Genomic DNA, 23,988 nt, shown 5'->3' with positions numbered 1-23,988 from the left:
CCTAGGCAGGAGAGCTGGACAACACCTGTTTTGTCCTCCTGTCCATTCCCCATGTCTCCAGGAACAGTCCCTTTTTGAACTCTCACAGACAACAGCAAAGGGTGAACTAGGGTGATGGTACTGGGAGCGATAGAGATGTCTGAACCATTACCTCTAACATGCTTCGAGGCAGCTCCAAGAGCTTTCAGGGTCCCACAAAACAGGGGAGAGAGAGCAGTGAATGTCTGGGGATTTCAGTACCACCTCTGAAAGAGTCTCTCCCAAACTTGCCCAAAACAGCAGTGCCTCTTCTAAAGCCTCTTCTAAAGCCATCCCAATACAGAGAAAAAACAGCTACAGGACTGGAAGCATTTACACTGTGTGCAGACAACTCTAGCAATGTGCTCCCTTCCTTGCAAATATTAGAGCCTGGAGGCAAGGCAGCATATGAGCCCATGAGAGCAGTGCAAAACCCCACACCAGCCTCCAGTACCTCCTCCAGGGCTGCAGCATGCTCACAAAGTGCCCAGCCAGCTGCGCACACACAGGGAGGAGCAGTGAACAGCAGAGAAGACAAACAGGGGCAGAAAATACTAAAGGCAGATTCATTGTGGAGAACAGGAAAGCTAATACCAGTGGGGAAAACATCCTTGGATGGGTTTCAGAGGAGATGGGGCTGAATAGAACAAAAAGAGACCAGTGGCAGGGTCAGCTGTGTAGACAGCAAGTGACACACAAACTTGCAGCAGGAAAAAAAAAGGCCCGCATAATCCCAAGGAGCAAATGGACCCACTGTGTGATGGAGACAAGGAAATGGTACTGGAAACCCCCTCTGGGGACTGTCCCTTAGCAGCAAGCAGCAGGCGATGCAGGGGCAGCACGGGGGCCAGGCTGCATGGAGGCCACCGGCCCACCAGTGCCAGGTCACCCACTGAGGCCTCGTGCTGACGCCGGGTCGGCACCGAGGCTTTGTGCCAAAGCTGGGCCTGCCACTCAGGCCTCGTGCCAAACCTGGACGGGCCACCGAGGCCTCGTGCTGAGGCCAGGTCAGCCAGTGAGGCGTCGCGCCAGCGCCTCGCTGGGGGCGCGGGACCCCCAGGACGACGCAGCCTGCGGCGGTACGTCTCGCGGCCCGCGGCCCGTGCCGCCCGTGGGCGCCGGGGCCAGCGGCCCCCACCCGCGGCGCCGGGCGGCCACCACCGCTCCGCGGGGCTGCCCCGGGCCGGCCCTGCCCTGCCCTGCCCTGCCCTGCCCTGCCCTGCCCTGCCCTGCCCTGCCCCGCCGCGGCGCGGCTCCCCAGCGCCGCCCGCCGACGCTGGCCCCGGCGGGGCGGGGAGCCCGCGGGGCCGGGGCGGCGGGGCGGCGGGGCGGGACCCCCCGCCCGCCGCGGCTCCGCCCGTGATGCCGCCGGGCCGTGTCCCCTCAGCCCATAAAACTGTAACTCGACGAGGGGAGAACAAAAGGCAGGAGCGGGAGCGGGAGGGAGGCGCGGGGGGAGGGCAGGCGGCCGCGGGGGGATAAAAGGCGCTGCGGGACCCCCCCCGCCCCATGTCCGAGCCCGCCGCCGCCCGCCGCGCTCCGCGCCGCCCCGGCATGGCCCGGCCGCCGCTGCCCGCCGCCGCGCTGCTCGCCGCCGCCCTGCTGCACTGCGCGCCCGCCGCGCCCGCCCGCCGCCACAAGCCGGTGAGTCGCGGCGCGCCGCGGGCCGCAGCGCCGGGCGCCCCGCGCCCTGCCCGCCGCCGCCCCCCGCCGCGGCGGGGCACCCGGCTCCGGGCGCTGCCCTCCTCCCCCGCTCCCGCCGCCCCTCGCCTCTGGCACCGCGGCGCTTTCGCCGCTGCTCCGAGGGGGGCATCTGCCTCCCCGCGGGGACAATGCGCCCCCCCGACTTCCCCGGGGCGCCGGCACGGGCAGCGAGGCGCTGCTGGGCCGAGGCCCGGCACCCCCGCGCCGCGGGCAGCACTGCCCGCCCGAGGCGGCACGCACGGCTTCATGGTGCGGGGGCAGAGCGGGCGCCGCTGGCGTTTTGGTGTGTCAGGGCAGGTCTTATAAACGCGCTCCCTTTTGTGGAGCGAGAGAGGGAACGGGAAAAACAAACTAGCAGGGCAAGGACCGGGACAATGAGGGTTTACAAGAGGACAAGGGATCCCCCCTTCCTTTAAAGGTAGCAGAGCACTTGCTGCCTGCTAATAACGCATCCCACACGCTGTGCTGGCAATTCCACATGAAAGCGAGAAGTTACAGGGAGAGGAGACTAAATGGATGAATAAAACGTGCAGGCGGGAGGCGAGCAGCAGGGCTTTCTTCCTGGACATGCCTGCCAGATCCTAGCACCTGGAATGGGGCTGCGAGCAGCAGGCACTGCTGCTGCTGGAGAAGAGCAGCGGTGTGTGAGAGATTTGGGGGACTGGAAAGACAGAGAGCTCCTTGTGCCGGGAATGTGTGCATGCGTAATTGGGTTATTATATACATGCGCTTTGCTAGTGTGCCATAAAATAATGACAGAGCAAATGCCCAGTAGCAGCCCAAGGGGATTAGTTCAGGTTCTGTCGATGGTTTTATTATCGGCTCTGTCATCTGAGTACTTTCTAACTTGGCTGCTAAATATGCTGTGGGCTGGGACTTGGCGTAGAGCAGCCTTGGGCCCCCAAGTGCTTGTATTTTTCAAAACAAAATGTCACTGCACTTAGCTCTGCTGTGCCTCTGGAAGGCGAGGCCATGCGCTCACACAAGGTGCTCTGCACCCCAGTTATGACACCACTCTGCAGATTTCACCCGGATCTAAATTTAGCAAGTGGCGGGCTGGGTGGCATGTAAAGAGGACAGAGCTCCAGCTGCACGATGCTGGAGATTGCTGGGCTGGCAGGGTGCCTCACGCTCTGCTGAATGCAAGCTGAGAAATTGCTGTTCCTGGAGGGACTTGCGCAGCCTCTGGTCAGAGTCATGCCGCCAGCACAGACCTGTGCACGATCCTGAGGGAAAGGGGAGAGCCAGCCCTAGGTTTTCACACCCTGTGTGAACTTTGGTCTGGTCCAACTGAGACTTGCACTGTTCACATCCGTTTTGCCTGCGTCCGCAGCTGCTGACTGAATGCAGAGGTTGCTGAGGCTTATCTGTCTTGGCCAGTGCCCCTTGAACAGAGGGGAATATACCAAAATGCTGGAAGAGTGCAGTTAATGCAGGGACTGAGGTCTGCTTAGACTCATGGTCCATCTAATCCAAGATCGCATTCCTGAAGAAGGCCCCCCAGTTGGCAGTCTGCTGCCCAGGGATGGGTTTTCTTCACACCAGGCTAATGCTCTGAACTCTGAGTGCTAATACTTTTCTCCTAGTTGGAGCAACTCTAGGTGATGTCCTCACTGATATGTTTTATTCAGAGACATCTTGTGCTGGTGCATTTGGCCAGCCACATGGAGCTCATGGTTAAAAATCAAAGCATTTCACTCAGTCTCTCCAGAGATGGTGGCTGCATTGTGTTTGGGTTTGAAATGGACCGATGCTTTCCCATCCTTTCGAAGGACAGTTCTCTCCATCCAAAATAGATGCCTTTTTGGGTACACGTTTCTGATCTGGTGTCAAGGCTTCTGAAGGTCATTCTGCTGCCTCTGAAGTGAACAGGGAAGCCAGCATCACAGAAGTTGCTCTCACAAGCTCAATGCTTATTGCATGTAAGCTGACAGGAGTAATCTCCCCAGCCGTGGTAAGCATGTCGGTGCAGAGTGGCCGAAGTGGGATCGCTGGGTTGACAGTGGCCCTTGTATTGTCGCTGCCCACGTAACTGGGTGTCCGCTTCCCTCATAAGAGACCTCTGCCGTGCCATCACATGTTCATTTCTTCTGGCTATTTTTAGTCTCTCTGCACAAAGAGATATTTCCATATGTCTAACTCTGGCTATTTTCCTTTCTGTGCACCTGGTGATAAACCACCTTGCTGCCAGGTGACAAATGAGAAAGGAGCCAAGGGGCTGAGCTGGGAAGAGAGACCCACATGCTTACAGGCTAGAGGATGGTGACTTCCTCAAGCTCTGTGCTAGTAGATGGGGTGGGCAAGGACTGCACCATACAGCACGGAGCACAGCAGGATGCTGGACCATGCCTGGGGCTATTAGGTGCTCCAGTAACAAATCACAACAGCATTAGCTTGGGGGATGGGGGGAGGGAGTCAAGGGCTAAGATTCATTTTAAGTCAGGCTACACAGGGGAAGTTACAGGAGGAGCTGGAATTCTTTGGAGCAAAGCTCTTAGTTATCCTTCACTTTTGCATTAACACCTATAGGAAAAAAAGAGAAAACTGAGAGCAGAATACAGGCTGTCTCTGGTGTCCACTGTAAAGCCTGAGAACAAAAGACCTGCAGTCCTCAGGGCAGTGCACGCGCACACACTGAATTCCTGCATTACTTTTGGTTCCCCTGGGAAATCAAAGTCAGTCCATTTTGATGGGAAACTATCTATCCGTAGAGAAGTGGCGTGCACCTTCCCAGCTGCCAGCATAATCCATCAGGAGCCCCATCCCGCAGCTCTCTCTCTGAACCCAGCAGGTTCTCACCTGGAAGGCACTGCACTGCCCTTCCCTGCTGGCTGAGAGAGGAGCTGGGGGGAGGCCAGCGGGACTCGCCTGCCTCGCTCAGGGCTCAGGCAGCTCTTGCAGGAAGGGTTTCATTTGCATTGTTTGGTTTGGTTATTTAAATACTGCAATGAGTGTTAAGGTAATTTTAGGCATGTTTATCCTCTGCTCCGGGAGAAACTCAAGACACATGTAAGCAGTTATTCTCCAGCGGGTTTGTTGTGTTTGTGCTTTCACATGCAACGCACCCATGCACACCCTGCAGTGTGGCAGACTCAGAGCATGCAGCCAACAAAGAAGACGGGAAAGGGAGAAAAGAGGAGGGAGAAGAGAAGTGCTTGGGGAGAGAGCCCCCACTCCAGCTCATACTGCACTCTGCTCACTCCCCCCATGTGTATCCTGCCCTAGCACCATAACTCGTGGGGCTCAGCAGAGGCAGTGTGCACTGTCTAGGTCTGTTGTTTAAAAAGAATCTTGTATAAATTGTCCTGCAGAGACTTTTCACATCAGAGACACTCTCAGCTCTTCCATACTAATCCCCAAGTACAGCAGACAAGTAAATGAAGGGCTCTTGGATATTCTTACACTGGGGGCAGGCTCAGCCTGTGGCATGAATGGAAGCTGAGTCAGCACACGGCTGTCAGGCAAAATTCTCCACTGCAGCGGTTCACTGAGGGGCACAGACACAGTTTAGAAGTTCACTGAGATCCTGATGCAGACAAGACCCCCAGGGCAGACAGAAATAACACAGGGTGACCAAAACTCCTCCTCTTGGTGCAATTTGGGCAGAAGGAATCATCTCACAGTAGGGTTTCTGCCTGGACAAGAACAGCTGAGAAGGGTTATTTGTGCTCCAGCAGTCCAAGAAGGGGATGGAAAGTGTAACAAGTAGAAATGTTCCTCTTAGATGTAGGTCCTGCCTGATTCTGGAGGTGTGTGGAAATGCGAAGAATAAGCACGAGCTGTCAGAGCATTTGCAAGCTTTGGACGAGTTTCAGATTGGGTTTGGTTCAAGTTTCAAGATGTTTGAAGTGGAAGCATTCCTAGTGTGCTGTGAGCCCTGCAGCCACCCTGAAGTGAGGAACAGCTGGGACAAGAGGCATCCAGAGGAGATTCCCTGGCGAACCCATGGGAGAGCTGCACTCTGTCCAGGACAGAGATCAGGTTCAGACTGAGCAGTAGTTTTCAGACTGTTGCTGTATGTAGAGGCTGCTGGGCTTGTCAGCTTGGGTTTTCTGCTCATCCTGATCCTGCCAGGGCAGCATGTGCATGCAGATTCACTGTTAGTTAGCTCAACGATAGGACCTATTCTTGTTCTCCATGGTATCCTGCACCAAAAAGGCCACACAGGGGTGTAACCAATGTGTCTTTCAGGACAAAGCTGCTAAAACTATTGCATATTGATAGCAAAGTTGAGCCACTCTAGTACAGTGCCTTGTTTTTTCTTCCTAACTTTCCAGCAGCCTGAGAGTCTTCACTGACTCTCCCCAGGGCATCTGCTACAGAACCAGCTCTGAAAATTAGGCAAACCCCACAGACCAGGGCCCTGGACCGCAGCAGACCTCTCCAGGAGACTGGGCAGGGGGAAGTGCTTGTTCTGTAGGTTTAAAGATTGCAGCCTGAACATCTGAGAAGGATATACTCGCTGAAGGTAGAACATCCCCCCACAGCTTTGGAGAGGGCTGCACTGTGCCAGGTAGCTGTACCCAGCAGATGTCCTGGCTGTTATCCTTGAGCTGGGTGCTGATAACTCATTGCTCACCTTAACTTGCACGTAAATACACAACGAACAAAAACCCTCAAATCTCTTCCTCCTCTGGCTGGAGTGTGCTGCATCCCAGAGTGGTTTCTTGGTTTCAAGGGGATGGTCATCAGATTAAGGGTTCTTGAAACCTTTTGCTTTCCCAGGGGCATATCCAGGGGTTTGTTTGCTTTGTAAGAACTCCTGTTTCTGGCAAATTGTTGCTTGGGTGACACCAGCAGCTTGGTTGTGGTGCCACTGATGGACTAGACTCACAAACTGTCACATAATTAAACTGTCTGATAATAAAAATAGTCCTGCAGTGTTTATTCATTTGCTTTCCCTTGTTACATCAGAGCCTAGGCCTTTTCATTCTGTCTGTGGCCATAAACATTTGCAGTCCACAATGTTTCATGTTCCATGTTGCTTAGGAAAAATAAACATTTTCCTTTTTTTGTTGCCAATAACAACTACCACCAAATAATCCGGAAATAAACCATCAAGCCTCAGGAGGTAGTGCTTGATGGTGCATGGAGTATGGGAAGTGAGTGGAAAGGAACATCCAGCTGTGCATGCAACACCAGGCCCTGCAGTTTGGCCTCATTTGGCCAAAGGTTAGCCTTGGCCTTCGCATCCCCTTTGGCTCTGAGTACAGTGGGACCAGACTGTAGCGCAGCAGGAAGGAGCCAGTCCTGTTGCAACAGCATTTTGTGTAAGCAAAGAGTTCATAGTCAGAGGGATTGGGAGACTCCGACCTGTTCAGGGTAGGGGTGGGGAGTAGGGTCAATAAATCTGGTGACTTTGTCTATGCATTGTTTCCACTGAGTTTCCCATTTCCACTAATACTGCCTATTGATTAAGAGCATGCTCAGCTCAAGGGTCCAACCAGACCAAAAATGTGTCATCTCTGCCCTGAAATGTCAGCTGCATCATTAGCACCTTCCAAGGTCACGCAGCGCTGCACTTCTGGGATGTAACCTGTCTCCACTCTCCCAGACTGGAGTGGAGCTGGTTCCAGTCTTATTGCTAACTAAAGGCTGTAGCCACACTTTGAAATCCAAACCTGCAAACCTATGCTGGGCTGAGAGGCAGAATGGCCAAACAACCAGGCACAGCACTCTGCATCAGGAAAACAGCGCTGATCTCATTCAAGAATACTGCAATTTGTTAAGGGAGAAAGGGGTGCAGAGCCCCCAAGGGGCAAAGCCACAAGGCAGTGGCCAGGGATGGGGTGATGAAACTGTCTTGCAAATTGCAGGGGAAAGCATCTGTACTCTCCTTCCCCATGCATTGAGCTATAGGTGGGAGGAAAATAGTGCTTCAGTAGCCTGTGGGTCCTTCTGACTAGCCAAACAGGCAGCAAATACCAGGGCCTCACCAAACACACTGGGTAACAGAAGGAGAAAGCAGGGAGAAATGGAAAAGCAGCAGCAAAGGGGACAGGGAGGTGGGAGAAAAACGCATTAGCTCATCCCCTAGCAGAAGAGGAAATAGCCCCCAATGAAAGAGGAGGTATCTGAGACTGATGGGATTCATGTTGCAGTAGTAACTTGTCCGGTCGCTCCCATCTGCCAGGGAATGGGGTTTCCCTTCATGTCCATGCTGCAGGAGCAGGCTGAAGCCCAGTCACGGAGGTGATTAGGTGCGACACTGGAGACAGGTTTAAGTGCAGGGCAGGCAATAGAGAATGGACCCAGGCAGAGAGGAGCACTGGGACTGCCAGTGCCAGACAGCAGCTTTGCTTTTGAGGCTTTTTATACACCATGTTGCTGATACTCCATTGTAGCTGTGCTGCTCCGGCTGCTTCTTCTTCTGGGAGGCTCTGGAGGGCGAGTGCTGCTCAACACAATGAGGCTGAAGATGCTCCTGGCTCGTCGGGATGGCTGCGACACTTCCTGGGGAGCTTGGCCAGTGTTCATCTGGCCCCAGCAGACCCAGAAGTGATGTCTGTTGTGTCATAGCACTTGAGGGCTGATAAAGCTGGAGGAAACCGAGTGGGCAGTCTGCATCTCCGCTGTGGTTTCTGCTCTCCCATGGGATTTTTCCTTTCCCTCCTGTTCCCCATCAGTCTTTTGGTCACAAGGCTGCTAGGAAGTGGTGCTCTCTTTGCGAGGGGCTGTGGCCAGCCTGCAGCACAGCCCTGTTTGTGTACAGCTCTACCCCTCCACTGTCCTCACTGCCCTCTATCCATGGTTTTAGGCCTGGCAGACAGGCACTCTCTCTGCGCTTATGCAGAGACTTTGTGCAGATACTGAGCTGCTCAGTCTCTGTTGCAAAGCTCAGGCCTTTTCCTGTAGCTAAAAGCTGCCTGTTCCCAGGCACAGCAGCCATCTCTGACTGTAGGCTACATCAAGAAGGGCAGTGCAAGTGGCTGCACACAGCCTTAGCCAGAGGCTCAGAGCCAGGCCCATGCACCCTGGGAAGGCTTCTCATGGGCTGGGGTATAGCGATGCTTCAGGAGACAGGCTGGCAGGTTTCTGGAGTCCCTCATTTCCCCCAGGCTGGCCACAAGGGATTGCTGGAGGGTGAAACAGGCTCTCTTGCCTTATTTGTCCAGTTCCCCTTCTCCCCTGTAGGTGCTTTCCCTATGCACTAACCCAGCTCTGCACTCAGCTGGTCTGAACACCTTCCCTGGGTTGCAGGGACCTCCCTCTGATGTTGGTCTTTGGTAATCTTTTCCCCTCCAGTGTTGGGATGGGAGGAGTGGGGACACCCCGATGGTTGCCCAGCAGCCAGTGCCTTCCTCCACCTCCCTTCACAGGTTTGCACTTGCTTTTTTCAGCAGCAGCACAGTCCCAGTGCTGCTCCTGGAGGGAGGGCAGGTGGGGTCCGCTGGGGTGCTGCCACCTGCTACCCAAGCAGTCAGGGCTGTAGACCACAGCTTGGCTCCAGAGAACAAAGCCAGCTCTCTCTCACATCCCCACACACACCCCACAGAGGGGTGGTCTCAGCACTGGGTGGGTAGGATGCAACCTTAAGCGAGAGGACACGTTATCTAAGGCTTGGGAAGTGACTGCAGCGAGGCGTGTCCTGCCAAGGAGGCTGAAATCTCAAGCCTGACACGTCTCCAGAGCATTGTTTGGCAAGTGGTTTCTGCCTGTCACATTTCCCTTTGCCGGCTGTGCCTGCAGTGGCCTTTTCCAGCCCTTTCCTGCCATCGTGCTAATGCCGGTACAGTGACGACAGGGAGAGACTTGCTGCCCTACCAACTGTTTGTCCAGGGGCACAGCGAGCACATGGGGCAGGTGGGCAGATCTAACCTCCTGCCTCCACCTGGAGCCATTCACAGGGCCAGTCTGTGTCCGCCTTCACAGAGCCAGGGTCATGGCAGAGTGCAGGCAGGCAGGAGCAGGGAGGGTCCTGCCCAACGCAAAATGGGGTTTGGACAGCCAAATTTCATGCCAGTGGCCTCCAGTTCACTAAAGAGGAGACAAAACTTACCTTCCCTTTGCCCCTGAACATGGGCTCCCTCCAGGCAAGAAGGAAACAGGCAATTTCTCCCCTCTCTGCCCCAGCTCAGAGGAAGATGATGGTCCCAAACCTGTGCCAGTGTCCCCAGCCATGAAGCCAATAACAGGCCTTTCTGGGAGACCTGTCAGGCCCTCCAGCAGCCCAGGGGGATGTTCCTGGCATAGTTGAGACAAAAAGCCAGGAGTGAGCCCATCTGGGTCAGCTCCAGCCCACTTGCCTACCTGAGTAATTCCTTGAGGGCTTCACAATGCCCCCAGCTCCACGGCGAGGGCTCTCCCCAGGGTCCATTTCCACTCCTGCTCATGTGCCTTGGTGTGACTGGCCAGCATCTCCTGCTCCTGGGAATCCAGACACATTCATTACCTGATGTCCCCAGGGTGGCAGGTCCTGCTTCAGGTGGTGGCAAGCGCTCTTGGGATTCATGCGAGTGAGTGTGTAGTGAGGACCAGAAAGCCCCTTCAGACTGGACTTCAGTGAAAAGCATCAGCAAGCCCAGCTGCCATTATACACTCAGCAGAGTCTCATCAGGGCTGAGAGCAAGATGCTGGCCAGGACACGAACCTTATCAGCTTCTCCTGCCATTTGTCTCTTGCAGCCATTAGCTGCCAGCCCAGGCAGGGTGCCAGGCAGCTCTCTAAGAGCTCCCCTTAGAAACACAGGTATCTCCAACTTGGCAGGGCTCCAGTATTCACCAGAAGCAGTGTGGCAGACTCCCCTTGGACAGGCCACCCCACACACCCTCCTTTCATTAAAGCATTAGATAAACTCTCAGTGCCACAGCTGGTGGGTTGGGTAAGCTTTGTTATACAGCACGGAAAATGTCTTTCTCTCTTTGGAGGGTAGATGGTGCAATTCCTGTGGTGCATGAAAGTGCATTGGGACACCCAGACTGGGTTGATGCAGGGCCTGGTTTCTGAGGCAAAGGCTAGCAGGAGGTGATAGGCGCCAAGTCATAGGGTGTCTGACTGGCTGGGAAGAACAAGTCAGCAGGCTGGAGTGGTGACAGAAATAAGAGCCAGACACCTAAAATGCACCTTGCATGACCTGCCTGGTTCTTGTGTCCATCCATGCATTGCTCAAAGGCACAGGGCCATTACAGAGACGGGAGCCTGATAGCGGAATTAATGTCAAGGGCTTCACACTTCATTCCTGCCCGCATGAATGGGCTCATTGTAGGGGAACAGAGTGACGGCAACATGCGGATTACACGGCATCATGGCAGATCTGGCATCATGCCAGCCTGACCTTCACATCCCTGGCAAGGCAGGAGGGAAAACTGGCCTGGAAGATGGAGCCCTTTGCAGGGATAGGAAGGGGTCCCGGGTCCTCTCTCTGGAGCCCTGTTGGATGGGAGCCCATCTGTCTGGATAGAGACGTGTCACTCTGCATCTTGACTCCTCCTCGTGCTCAAACACCTTTAAACTTGGCTGCACGGAATTAGGTGACGAATTCTGCACTTGGACCTCTGCCTTGTGCAGCCTGGTTGCTCAGGGGCCTACCCACCCTCTCACCCCACATGCCTCACAGCAGATTGTGAATTTAATGTGGGTCATGCATCGTGGTGGCCCTGTGCCCCATAACCCCTCTGCCAAGTGGGAAGCCAGTACAAGCCAGTACATTGAGGCTATTTAGTACTAACCAATGCTGCCAAGAGGAACCCTACCTTTCTAATTAAGTGTGGGACAGCCCAGGTGGTCCTATCCCCGAGTACAGTCACAGGCAGAGTGAGGTGAGGGGACAGGGTCCTGCACACCCCGCTCTTGAGATTCAATGACCTAAGACAGTGATAGGGGCTCCAGGGGAAAATCACCGCTGCCCTGTGCCCTGGCTCTAAGCCAACTCCCAGACCCCTGTGTCCCGCTCTCCAGCTTCCACTGTATCCTAGCCATGCTGAGGGACTGTTCACCATGCCAGGACAGCAAGGGGATGCCATGGGAGGGAGAATGGGGGATACAACTGTGTGCTGGGGGGCTAATGGCTTCCTTCCATTAACATCTTCCCTACCCAGGGCCAGGGTGGAATAGAGGTTAAAAGGATGCGGGGCAAAGGGGGAGAGTTTACTCTCTAGTGACTTGTTTCTTTTTTGGAGGGTCTGGTTCTCATCCACAATTTGCAAAAGCATTTCCTGCCAGACAGCTGCCAAGAAAGAGTGGACCAAAAATAAACCAGTGCTCAGGGAATGCCATGGCCTTACATACTGCCTCTCAGGTGTACACCAGCCTGGGAGCAGCAGAGTCCAGGGAAGGGCCACCACCAGAGATAGGGAACAGAGGATCTTTGTGGGGAGCAGATGTGCCCCACAGCAGGGTGGGATGGCCCCATAGAGACATGGAACTCACCGCTGCAGGACTGCTGTGGAGAGACATTTGCCACTCTGCATCAGGAGTTCTCGTCCCAGACACTGAAGTAATGCCTTTTCTTTTCTCTTTCAGGATGTGTCTCGAAAACACCACACCTGGAAGGAGCAGAGTCCTTGGCTTTCTTCCTTGGTGAACGCTGTGGGGACTGGTGTACCCACCAAGGGCTTCCCCGTGGGTGCAGAGGAGCAGGCGACACGCTGGAACCCACCCCGGTGCGGTGTGCCGGATCTCCCCGTGCTGCCGGATGGCCAGAATGGGCGGAACCGGCAGAAGCGGTTCGTCCTCTCAGGGGGGCGCTGGGACAAGACCGATCTCACCTACAAGTAAGAGAGGCCCGAAAGGGGAGTTAGGCTTGTTTGGTTATCCCTCTCCAAAGCTCTCAGTCCGAGGTTACCTGGAACACAGCATGCTGTGCTTCCCTGCAACATGCCCATAAACCTGGAGGGCAGCCCTCAAACGTGGCAGCGCCAGCCTGGGGACAGGGGAGCCGCACGCTGATACATCAGCGGGGTCGTACCAGTGTCTCCACATCGCCTCAGACACGTGCTCCCATAAGCGCAGCTGCTCACCCACCCCTGTCCAAACACAGTCTGCACAGCTCTCACGTCACCCCTGGCCAGCCCCACATCAATGCCACCCATCAGCACCCCACACACATACGTTCACTTCCCTACACATATGTCCCTGACACATACAGGGCCTCAGCTCCACCCTCGCCCACTCCTGCTGTGCCCTGGCCCCCCACAGCCACCATTCTGTGAGCTCACCTCACAGTTTATTTTAAAAAGCCCTTTTTATTCTGCTGTTATTGACGTTCCCATAAACACAACCTCAGCGTAAAGTTTTGCCCAAATCACCTCACACATTTTCACATGTTGTGAATCTGCTGTGCAAGCTTAAGGAAGGGTTGTCCTAGGTTTCCCTAATTGTCCACAGGGGCAAGAGTGGAAAAGTGAGCACACTCGTATGTTCTTTGACAGCATTTCAATCATCTTGTATTTAATTAAGTGCAGGAGACTCTTTCCTCATAGCCTTGGGAGGCTATAGGTAACAGAAAGGCTTTTTCCTTTGGTCAACAGTGTTAAAGAAAGAAACACAACTGAGATGAACACACACCAACATTGTTAACTGAAGGGAATGAAAACTCCCTCTGCAGCAGCCCTTATAGTCTGGTTATGTTATAGGAGCTCACAAGAGGCATCAGCTGCTCTGAGCAAGCCCAGGTCTCCAGGGGCAAAAAATGCCCTTACAGCAGAATTTTAGAAGGAAAAATCACATCACACCATTCCCATGTACCTCTGTGGGCATGGACTCACAAGGGACAGACCTGGGAAATGTTGCAGCACTTCAGAAAAACACAGATCTTCTGCAAAATTCTCCAGAAATGGCCATCACAAAGTTTCTAGTGAAAAATGCATAAAATTGCACAATGACAAGAGGGTGACAGCCCTGTCACGATGGGAGCGCTGTGATCTCTCACAGTCACTGTCTAGCTGGGTCATAACAGAGACAGCAGCTCCATCCATAAGAGACCACTAGATGAAATTATGAGTTGATTTCAGAGCCACCAAAAGGGCAGGGCGACCAGCACATTTTGCTGCAGTCTCCCTCCTCCACTGTTCTTGGAGACAGCAGAGAGGATTCAATTCCTGGCATCACAGTACCTGCTAATATGAGGGGCCACCTTTCCGTCCAGCACCTTTGGCACCTTTGTGGGTCCCCTCAGCAGTGACAACAACTGCAGCGCTGGTGGGCACAGTTACCTTCACATCAGGCCAGGCCAATAGCGGCTGTTCAGAGGACTGATCTGGAGAACTCACCCCTGGGCCCACCAGCAAAAGGGGTTCAACACTGATGGGATTTATCTGCTGCACATGTTGCTTGGAAGAGGGTGCCGGCGCAGTGCCTCTATGGATTGGAGATGTTTCAGTGCTAACAGAGAATAGCTACCCTAATGCCACTGATCCTACATCTAGTGTCTTCATGACAGCAGTGCCTATCTTCATCCAGTGCCTGTTGCCTTTCAGAATTATCAGGTTCCCATGGCAACTCGTAAAAGCTAAAGTGAGACGGACCATCGAGGAAGCTTTGAAAGTGTGGAGCGATGTGACCCCGCTGACCTTCACTGAGGTGCAAGAGGGCCGGGCTGACATCGTCATCGACTTCACAAGGTGAGCGCGGTGGGCAGCGACACCCTCCTTCCCAGCAGAGCAGCAGCCCTGCAAGCAAGATCCCTAGGCTTTTACAAGAGCAGAATGAACTGTCAGCGTACAATTTAGGCACTTAAATGGAGGCTCATGTTTCCACTTTCAGACTTTGGGGGGGGGGTTTGTCAGGTGAGAGCTGCTTGGTGAAAGTGCAGCAGTTCCATGTGGGCTGTGCACAGTACCATTACTAATCGTTCATTAATTTCCCTGGTACGTTTATGTTTCTCTGCCCTAAAGTTGTTTTTCTAAGTCTTGTCCTGACTTACCATCTTCAGGTCCTCCATCCTGTCCCTTGACTGAACGAGCTAAATGTCTGCCCCAAGACAAATATAGTTTCTTAGTTAAATGAACCTTGGCTCCCAGCCTAAAATTCACTTTTGGCAAAATAGGCACGGGGGCAAAACTTCCCTCCGCTGCTGTTTGCACCAAGCTAATAAAGGCGCTGGAGACTGTCCAAGCAGTGATGAGATTTGCATTCTGTGTAGTTGCTTGTGCCTCCCTCAGCTCTCTGAAGCGGTCACATCTCTCATGGGTTTCCTTCATCAGCCAGCAGCAGGCTTGGCTTGAGTGAGGACCTGAGGATTTGGCTGTGTTCTCTGCTGACTGCCCCTCCACATCCTCCTGCCATTCAGCAATGCTGACTTAATCTTGGCTCAAGCAGTCACTTCCTTAATTATTTAGGCTCCACAGTCAGTCTTGCGCCGAAAGCTGAACGGGGGAGGAGAGAAACCTCCATGAGAAAAACATAAAAGCTCCCCAGGGCTTTGTGTGACTGAGTTCTGCCTCCTCAGTCCCCCAGTGCAGAACCAGATGAGTAGCAATCTGAAGAACTCAAAGCAATCGATCCGGACTGTTGGGATGAGCTCGCAACAGGAGCGAGAACTGCTGTCCCCTCACGGTGGCTTCACACCTTGGGCCATATGATGCTGTTCATCTGAGGTACAACACTGTCTGAGGTGCGATGTGTTTTCCCTCCAGGTACTGGCACGGAGATAACCTGCCTTTTGATGGGCCCGGAGGGATCCTGGCACATGCGTTCTTCCCCAAGACCCATCGGGAGGGAGATGTCCATTTTGACTATGATGAGACCTGGACTATTGGAAACAACCTGGGTACGGTACTGTTTCAGAGGGAGCTGTGGACACTCCAGGATGGATATCAGTGCACTTAGAAATGATTTAACTGTGGTGTGAACAGGGCCCCTGTAAAACTCAAAGGCAACAGTCATTTTTATGTGGTACGTGTCCCTCCCACCGCTTGCAAGCCCACTTGTATTCAGTCTTTGCTCATCACCTTTCAGCTGCAGCAAAGCCTGTGTCCAGCACAAGGACCCTGATTTCCCAGTGGGCCTATGTGGGGGGGAGCAAAAGGGGAACAGGAGAGACTGCTCCTCTGCTCAGCCACATGCCCTGCCATACAGGAATTGCAGCCAGCACTGGCAGGAACCATTAGAAATAAAAGAGGGAAGGGATGAAAGCAAACTGAGGCTCAGGCCTCAGGTGATGCAACCATCTTCCAAAGGACAGCATAGAAGTCAGGCTTCAGTCCCAGTCCCTGCACACACTGTACACTGCCTGCCTGCAAAGTCTTTTCTCCTTGAACAAGTCCATAAAGGGAAACCACTCAGGCTTCGGTTCTGTCACTGTGGCCTGGGAATGCTCTGACCGTAAACAACGCCACATCAAATCAAAAATTACTTTTTTTTTCCCCCTCTGCTAATAATAGATCCAGGCTGGTAGCTTTCTGTTTGGGCACTCAGGGCCTGGCGTCACAGTATCTCATGAGATACTGCAGCACTGCCTGGAAACATCTGGATCAGTGCCCAAAGCATCCACTTCTGCAAGACCCACCCAAATTCACCCAGGTCAATCCCTCCTCCTCCCTCCCAGTTAATCTACAGGGAACAAGAAACAACCACAAAGCCTGAGATAAACCCCTGCCCCTCTGGGGTTTCCCAAACATTTTGTCCGTATCAACATTCAAGATTCAGGCAGCCCCCTCCCCCCCCCATTCCATTTCAGTGCCTATTCTATGCCAAGTCAGACCCTCTGCATGGGGGACAGAAACGTCACATCTCCAACCCCCCTCACGCTGACTCAAAACAAGAATCATGAAGCACCTGATCTTTCTGACAGTCTGGCAGAAGCATTTCTGCCACTTAGGGAGGGGGAGGCTCTGCCAGCTTTCACCCCTTGTTGGGGCTGCCTTTGTTGTTGAAGAATTTCCTAGGTTCTCCCACAAGGACAGTGTTGGAGGCAAACTGGGAACCGCCAAAATGCGTGCCAGTTCCCATCAGAATCCAGCCCAATTCTGCAGCTTTTTCCCCCGCCTACACGTCTTCCACAAATAAATGTAGTAAAAGCTCTTTGCAGCTAATTGCCATTTAATATGCTGAAAAGAGCTTTATAATATAAACACAGGTTAATCCTTGTCTCAGCACTCAGCGAGACAGGGAAATCCTTAGCCCCATTTTACAGAGGGAAGAGCAGAACTATAAGGAGATGTAAGGTGTGCCTTGGGGTCACCCCAGAGGCAGGCACGAAACAGGACTCCAAGGGGGGGACCTCACGGGCACAGCTCTTTCAGGTGTGCTGTTGTTCAGCTCCCCCAGAGAATCTGACAATAGCACAGCAGATCTGCCAACACTGGAAAGCATCAAGTGAGGAGCCTGCCAAGCTAAACAGAAGTGTCTTGAAAGTTTGTAATAAATCACTGATGTAGAAATCCCACATTCTCAGATGACCTAGATGTGGTCAATTTAATTGTGTCAGTGCCGTAGAAATTCACTGCTTCGATGTAACATTAACCAGCAGAGGAAGACAGGGGCTTACCTTCCCCTCAGCCCTTCCCAGGCGTTCTTCCCAACAGCATCCCCCCAGTCCCTGTGCTGAGAAGTGACCTGCTTCCCTGGAGCCAGCAGGGATATCCCGCTTGGAGCAGCAAGATTAGCTGACTCACATCCCTGCCCTTCTCATCACTTGGGCTGCAGCTTGGAGGATTTCTGGTTGAAGCCAAGTGAATGAATACGCTGGGACTTGTCAACAGCCTCTGGCCTCTGCTCACAAGCTTTGTGGCTTATTATGCCTCTTTTCCAGCTTTCCCTAAAATTTAACAGCTTCAAAAAGGATCCATTGAAAGCTAAATAACATCTGCCAAATGACATATTTTGCATACTGAAATTCCCTTCTTCCCCCTCTCCTTTTGTAGATGCTTTCAGGTCATGTATTCCTAAAATACGATCTCCCATACATCTGCTTGAGTCTGGTGAAGAAAGGCCAGGCCCTGACTTTGAAGGAATTTTTATGGATTTTTAAATGCCACTTTCTTGCTACAGTCCTCACACAAGCAATAAATGAGCTCCCTCTGCTGTCTGTGTGGCAAGTCATTAGCAAGTACTAATCTCAGAGTGTTCCCTCACTGATGCCCATCTCATACAGGCAGGTAAAAGCATCTCCCATCTCTTCGCTTTGTAGGCACTGACCTCCTCCAAGTGGCTGCTCACGAGTTTGGCCATGTCCTAGGTCTGCAGCACACAGCTGTCTCCAAGTCGCTGATGTCTCCTTTCTACATTTTCCGCTACCCACTCAGCCTGAGTGAGGACGATAAACAAGGTATCCAGTACCTCTACGGGAAACCCAAACTTGATCCTGACCCAACCCCAACCCAGCCAGCAGAGCCACCCCAGCCAGACCTCGAAACAAATGAGATCACCAACGTGGAGGTGAGTGAACAGCTTGCCTTTGTCCTCTTCTAACACCATGATCACTTTGGCTTGTTCCCAGCTGCTGGGACTGTCCTCACCGTGAGACTAGGAACAGGCTTACATGTGGTTTTATGCCTGTGTTTTCCGTCCATACTGCTGAGCTCAGGCTGAGCTGAGCCTGGGTATCCCATACATTCTGCCAGTCAGCCAGACCATGCCCAGGCCAGACCCCACTGCCAGGCAGAGTTAGGATGTGCTGGGAGGGGATCTTTGGGCAGCACTTGTCCAACCAAAACCTGGCTGAAACCAGGACACCTGCTTTAGGGACCCATGGAGTTTTGCAGCCATGGAGCCATTTGCCTAGACCACTCCTGCAGTGAGTGCTGTAAATCACAGAGGATGGGGATCCTGCTGTTTAAACCTCCTTCTGCCTAGTCATGCCTAAGATGTCTTTCTCCAAGCAGTGTTACTAAGGAACAGGCTGGATTTAAACAGAGTTTAGGAAAAGCCACTGCTCCCAGGAGCAGAGGGTGTCAGCAGCTTTTGCTGATGAGACACTGGCAGAATGCACAGCCTTTCTATGGACTCAGCGCTAGGGTGGTCAGAGAGGTGGGGAGGAGAGGCCTGGACACAGGGATGTCCTGTCAGTTGAACCCAGCTGGGCAAGGGGGACTCCTGTGAGCCCAGACGCCTGACCAGGCTGTGCTTTGGCAGTCTGTGCAGCCCGACGTCTGCAACACAGATTTTGATGCCGTGTCCACCATCCGGGGGGAGCTGTTCTTCTTCAAGTTCCGTTTTGTGTGGCGACTGCGAGCTGGGAAACTGCAGGCCGGCTATCCAGCTCTAGCCTCTCGTCACTGGCAGGGGATCCCAAGCTCCGTTGATGCCACCTTCGAGGACCCTCTGGGCAATATCTGGTTTTTCCGAGGTAAGACCTGGATGGGGATCAGAGGGCTCGGAAAGGCATCTTCTTTATTGAGGGGTATTCAGGACCCAACAAGTTCCTGGGAGAAGCTGCCTTCTGCACACCAATGATCCTTCGTATTTTTTTCCTTCTCTGTTTAAACATTTTAGCAGATGTGGAGGGGGAAAAGAGAAGAAGGAGTCACTTTTATTTTAGACATAGCCAGGATATTTTCCTCCTCTGGAAAAAAGAACAGTTGTTTTCTTTGAGCCTCTACCCTGGCAATGCTGCTGGCAGTGGAGGACGAAGGAAATGCTTGCTCTCCTTTGGGGATGGAAACAGGAGGAAGAAAAAGGCAGGTTCATTGCCATCCTCAGTCACCAAGAATTAGTGATTGGCTCAGGTATCACAGAAAAGAGTGCTGGAAATCCACCTTCTTTGCAGAGTTGGTAGATTATTCCTGCTTTTCCATCAACATGGGTCTTGACCTCTCCTCTGCATGGTGCATCCACCAAGTTACTCCTGATTCCTGCCCGTCCTAGTGAAATGGGTCAGACCTGAGCCTGGTCAGCTTCTCTTATAGCCCAGATCCCCCCATATGGCAGGTCCTGTTCCAGTTCAGGGCTGGTACAAAGCAGAGGCAGGCCCTGACCTGTACATTTACTACAACAGTCTGGATTGCCATGGGGGCAACCCACCTGGTCTCTGGCCATCCTGCAACAGCACCTCCATCCATCCAAGGACTTACCCAGGACATACCGTTCAAAATGCACTCTGATGCTTTACGGAATGGATTTTCATGACCCTGTTGGTTCAGCTTTGGGAATAAGAAAGTCTTTCCTGCAACAGAGTCCTCTGCAAGGAGCAGATGAGCATTGGCCATTGTACCTCCAGCAGCCCCAGGTTGAGGGAAGATGGGAACCAACACCACTATTAGACAATCTAAAAGCTCTGGGCATCTGCACCCAGCTGTCCTGGGAAGCACTGTGCAAGAAAGAGGCCCCAGACATAGTTTCATAGGTTTTCACATCTCCTGAGCCTGTACACCAGAGGCCCTGCTCAGGAGAGGGACACCATCTTTCCTACTCCTCAGGGGCCTGGACATATTACCCCAAGGCTGAATTAGCCTACAGGGAGCCTGTGTGCAGAGCCAGGCAATCTCCAGCCACGGCAGAGGTTAAAAACCAATCACTCATAGGGGAGCCAAACCTCCTCCTGGCCATTTCTGGAGCCCAAAACCAGCAATAGTCCCTGCTTCAGCTTCACTGTTTTCTTTAATGCTCTTTCCTGTGTAAATTTAATAGAGAGGATACAGGATTGCATAGCTACCCGGCTGCCCTGTGCATGCATGCCCCATCTGTACATTGCGAGACCAAACACCAGAAAATACACCAAGTAGCTCAGCAGGCAGTGTTATTGCATAAGCAGATTACTTAGTACCTGACCTGCAGACAAGGCTTTACAGTGCTAAATTTGGCAGGCTCCGACCATGAGTTAAAATGAGATAAGGGAAAAGTATTACATGCTGTAGGGTAATTACAGAGATTCCCATTTTAATCTAAACTGGAAATATGTTTCCAGTCTCTCTTTCAGTTTGGCAACCTCTTGCTGGTTTATGTAGCTCACTCCTTTAGAGCCACATGCCCCCCTTATGCCTGTGCATGCCCACATATGTTCTCCTCTAAGAGCAGGGCTTGGATGGTAAATGCAGGTCCCTCCCACTCTATCCTACGCACAGATTTGGCATACAAGGAATGTGCCCCCTCTCCAGTCAGAGCATGACCCATTTTTCTTCTTTCCCCCCACTTGGCAGCCCCAGGCTTCACAGCATTGGTGTCACAGGAATCAACCTTCACCCTGTCAATCTCCACAGCTTTGTAAATTGTTTTATCCAGCAACGGGTTCTGATCCTCCCTCAACATAACCAGAGCAAACTCAAAGCTCAGGGCTCTGATCCATTGCCCAAATGCCTACTTGAAAACTACAACCAGACCCAGCTGACTGGAGCAGCTCGAGAGAAACACGTCCTTCCACATGCACGCAGGGCTCTCCACAGTGATAAGCCTATGAGAAAACAGGCTGGGCAGCTGGACAGCTCAAATGCAAAGACAAATCTTTTATTATAACTTCTACAAATAGAGAAAAGACAGCTGCTAAAGCAGTCTTCCTCATCCCACCCACTGACACCCTCTGGGTTGGACAGAGGTGGGAATTCAGCTCCTTGCGTTCCTAGGGCTTCAAGTGCCTGTTGGTGACAGTGTCCGTGACAGTGGTGGGGTTTTTCCCTTCTCATGAACACCTTTCCCTGGGAGCTCTGCCAAGGCATCACCTCCTGTTCCACAGCTCACTGCCGAGTTATCAGACACTAAAGAGTTTCTGATCTTTGTCTCCCTTTTCTGTCTCCTCACCAGACTCTCAGTACTGGATTTACGAAGGTGAAAGACGGGTTGCTGGCCCCACCCCTCTTGCGGAGCTAGGCCTCCCTGCTTCCCCTGTCCAGGCAGCTTTGGTGTGGGGGGCTGAGAAGAACAAGATCTACATCTTCAGCGGAGGCAACTACTGGCGCTTCAACCCTCATACCCGTCAGGTGGACAACATCTACCCTCGGACCATGGCCGACTGGCGCGGCGTCCCTCAGGAAATAGATGCTGCTTTTCAGGATGAGTTTGGTCAGTGCCAGCAGGGACAAGGCCTGTTCTGGGGTGGGCTTTCAGGCTGACCTTGCTTCCCAGCTGGAAGAACTGAGCAGATTTAGATGCTCAATAACAATGGACACTTTCCAGCCATTGCACATTCTGTACAGTGTATAGAGAGCAAGACAGCTCCCTCCACTGGGTAGGGAACTGAGGCTTCTCTCAATAAAGTAGCAAGCCTTATTATTATTAATTGCAAAAATTAGTTAACAGTTAGGCATCTGACAGAGAGAATTCAAACTTCTACAAAGAAACAGTCATGGAGTCCTACCCAGCTGCTACCCCTTCCAACAAAGGAAGGGATGAGATGGCACCAGAACCACTGCCCACATTTCAGCCTAGGCAGCTGTCCTGAATGAGCAGGCTGCTGTCAGTATTAACTAGTCCTCTCAGAGGTGCCCCATGCTGAACACAGCATTGCAGTGCCACAGAAACACTGGGGACACTCAGGGGGCTTGGGGTGACAGCTATGTGACTCCCTTTCCCCTCCTAAAGGGCACAGTGGAATAGCTCACTGGTGCTTCCAGCATTGACTTAAATCCCAGAGAAATTTCCCTGCAGTAACAGATACTCTTTAGCAGGTCTTCACAAGCTCCCTGCCATTGGTCTTGTTCAGATCCTAAACTTTCTCTGCGCTTCCAGGGCCAGGCTACTGCACTGGAATAGCATACTTAAAACCACTCAATATATAAAATAAAATCCATCCTGTTTGCTCTTCCATCAAAACTAAAACAACACGAAAGAACAGTGCAAGTCACGAACCTGGAAAAGGCTGAAGATGCTGCTAGATTCATTTCACCTGAATCCAGGCTCTCTTTTAGTACTCCACATCCCATGTGCTGTGGTGCATCAGCAAAACAAAAGGCTAGGAAAGAGCTCTGAGCTGTGTGGGCCTTGTCCTTCCTAACCCTTTATCTCCCATCCACAGGTTTTGCCTATTTCCTGAGAGGCCAAGATTACTGGAAATTTGACCCAGTCCAGGTTAAAGTGCTGGACGGCTACCCACGCCAGATCAGCCAGGACTTCTTCAGCTGCACACCTTCCTCCAACTCCTTCAGATGAAGAGGGGGATGCTCATATCCTCCGCATTTCCCTCTCATCTCTCTTATCTCCAGCAACCACACAGACACAGGGTTCCCACTGCCACTCCTGGCTTCCTTTAAGGCTCAGCATCTGACACAACTGGTATCAGTCACAACAAGTGACAAAGGCTGCTCCTCTCCAGTTCCAGCAGCCCCAGCTTCAGTTGCTATCAAAATAAAGTGTCCGGCCTGTTCTCTACAGACAGAGCAGCCACTAAACCCCTAATGTGGCCAGGCTCTTCCAGCAATAGCATCCCAAAAGACCTTGAGCAAGCCTGGAATGGGATCAGGCTTTCCTAATTAACCCGAACCCTATCATGTTAAACTGATCTGGTGGTATTTCCTATGTTTACATTGCTCACAGCAGCATCCCATTTGCTGTTCCAGACATTGGCCTTGGAGGAAGGATTCCACTGAGATGCCTTCCTCACCCTTAGCCAGGGAGTTTTAAGGACACTGACTGCCTATGGAGAAATTCAGACGTGTGGCTATGTTGCCAGGGTCACTTCACCATGGTTGTGATGGTGAATGCCAGTACCCTGCCACAGCTCTACTCCTGGTTTTATGTAGTACCACTAGTATGCGTTAGAATTTTATACGGTTTTGTAAATAGACAATGTGCCTCCTTCCTTCCAAGATGCTAGGTTTCAGTGCTGGACACTGCCCTATTGCTCCATATGTTCTTATTAACTTAGGTTCCCGATATTAGGTTGCTCATTACTGCACTGATTGGTCTCGTACCACTCACTATTTCCAGCGGACAGGTGCATCTGGACACCATTCCGACCATGCAAAGCCTCACCTCTGCTCTTTGCACAGGCTACACAGCATTATGCAAAAAAAAAAAGGGGGGGGAGGGTTGCAAGGATTCTCTTCCTTTTAACCTTGCGACCCACTCACACCGCTCGCCATTCCCTTCTCCCTGGTGAACGAAATGAAGTCAGGCTTTGGGCTCCCGCGTCGCCGGGGACTGAGGACGGCGCCGAGGAAGCCCCGGCGGCGCCCGTTTGCCAGCCCGCCCCCGCTCCGCTCCGCGCAGCGCCGCTCCCGGCCGCGGCGGCGGCTCCCGGGCGGCCGCTCCGCGTTTGCACGACGCGTATAACCCCCGCGATATATACTGTGTATATATTTATGTACTGTGCTGTACCAATAAACCGGCCTCCTGCCCAAGCGCCGCCTACCCCTGCCTCTCTGCCGGCTCCCGCGGCGCAGCGTCGCCTCAGCGCGCGACCGTTAACGGCCGTTAGCGGCCGCCCCGCCCCTCTCCTCAGGGACCGCCCCCCCGGGG

At 52.9% G+C, this 23,988-nt stretch overlaps 2 protein-coding genes across 2 annotated transcripts in view; one reads left to right on the top strand and one right to left on the bottom strand.

Annotated features, from left to right (window-relative positions):
- Positions 1-12,169, bottom strand: part of CHCHD10 (coiled-coil-helix-coiled-coil-helix domain containing 10) — a 29,487-nt gene extending 17,318 nt beyond the window's left edge. The window contains exon 1 of the mRNA XM_067306780.1: positions 12,091-12,169. The gene's annotated coding sequence lies outside the window, so the exon portion shown is untranslated. The remainder of the gene's footprint in view (positions 1-12,090) is intronic.
- MMP11 (matrix metallopeptidase 11) lies at positions 1,573-23,939 on the top strand. The gene is made up of 8 exons (XM_067307334.1): positions 1,573-1,662; positions 12,184-12,434; positions 14,139-14,282; positions 15,297-15,430; positions 17,792-18,039; positions 18,736-18,949; positions 21,337-21,594; positions 22,547-23,939. The coding sequence occupies exons 1-8, from the start codon at positions 1,573-1,575 to the stop codon at positions 22,678-22,680; spliced, it is 1,473 nt and encodes a 490-aa protein (XP_067163435.1). The 3' UTR covers positions 22,681-23,939.
- Positions 23,940-23,988: the final 49 nt, after the last annotated feature.

The sequence above is a fragment of the Apteryx mantelli genome, chromosome 17 (genome assembly GCF_036417845.1).
Source record: "Apteryx mantelli isolate bAptMan1 chromosome 17, bAptMan1.hap1, whole genome shotgun sequence".
Classification (NCBI taxonomy): Eukaryota; Metazoa; Chordata; class Aves; order Apterygiformes; family Apterygidae; genus Apteryx; species Apteryx mantelli.
The sequence above is the reverse complement of the archived record's forward strand: the minus strand, read 5'-3'. Positions and strand labels throughout refer to the sequence as shown.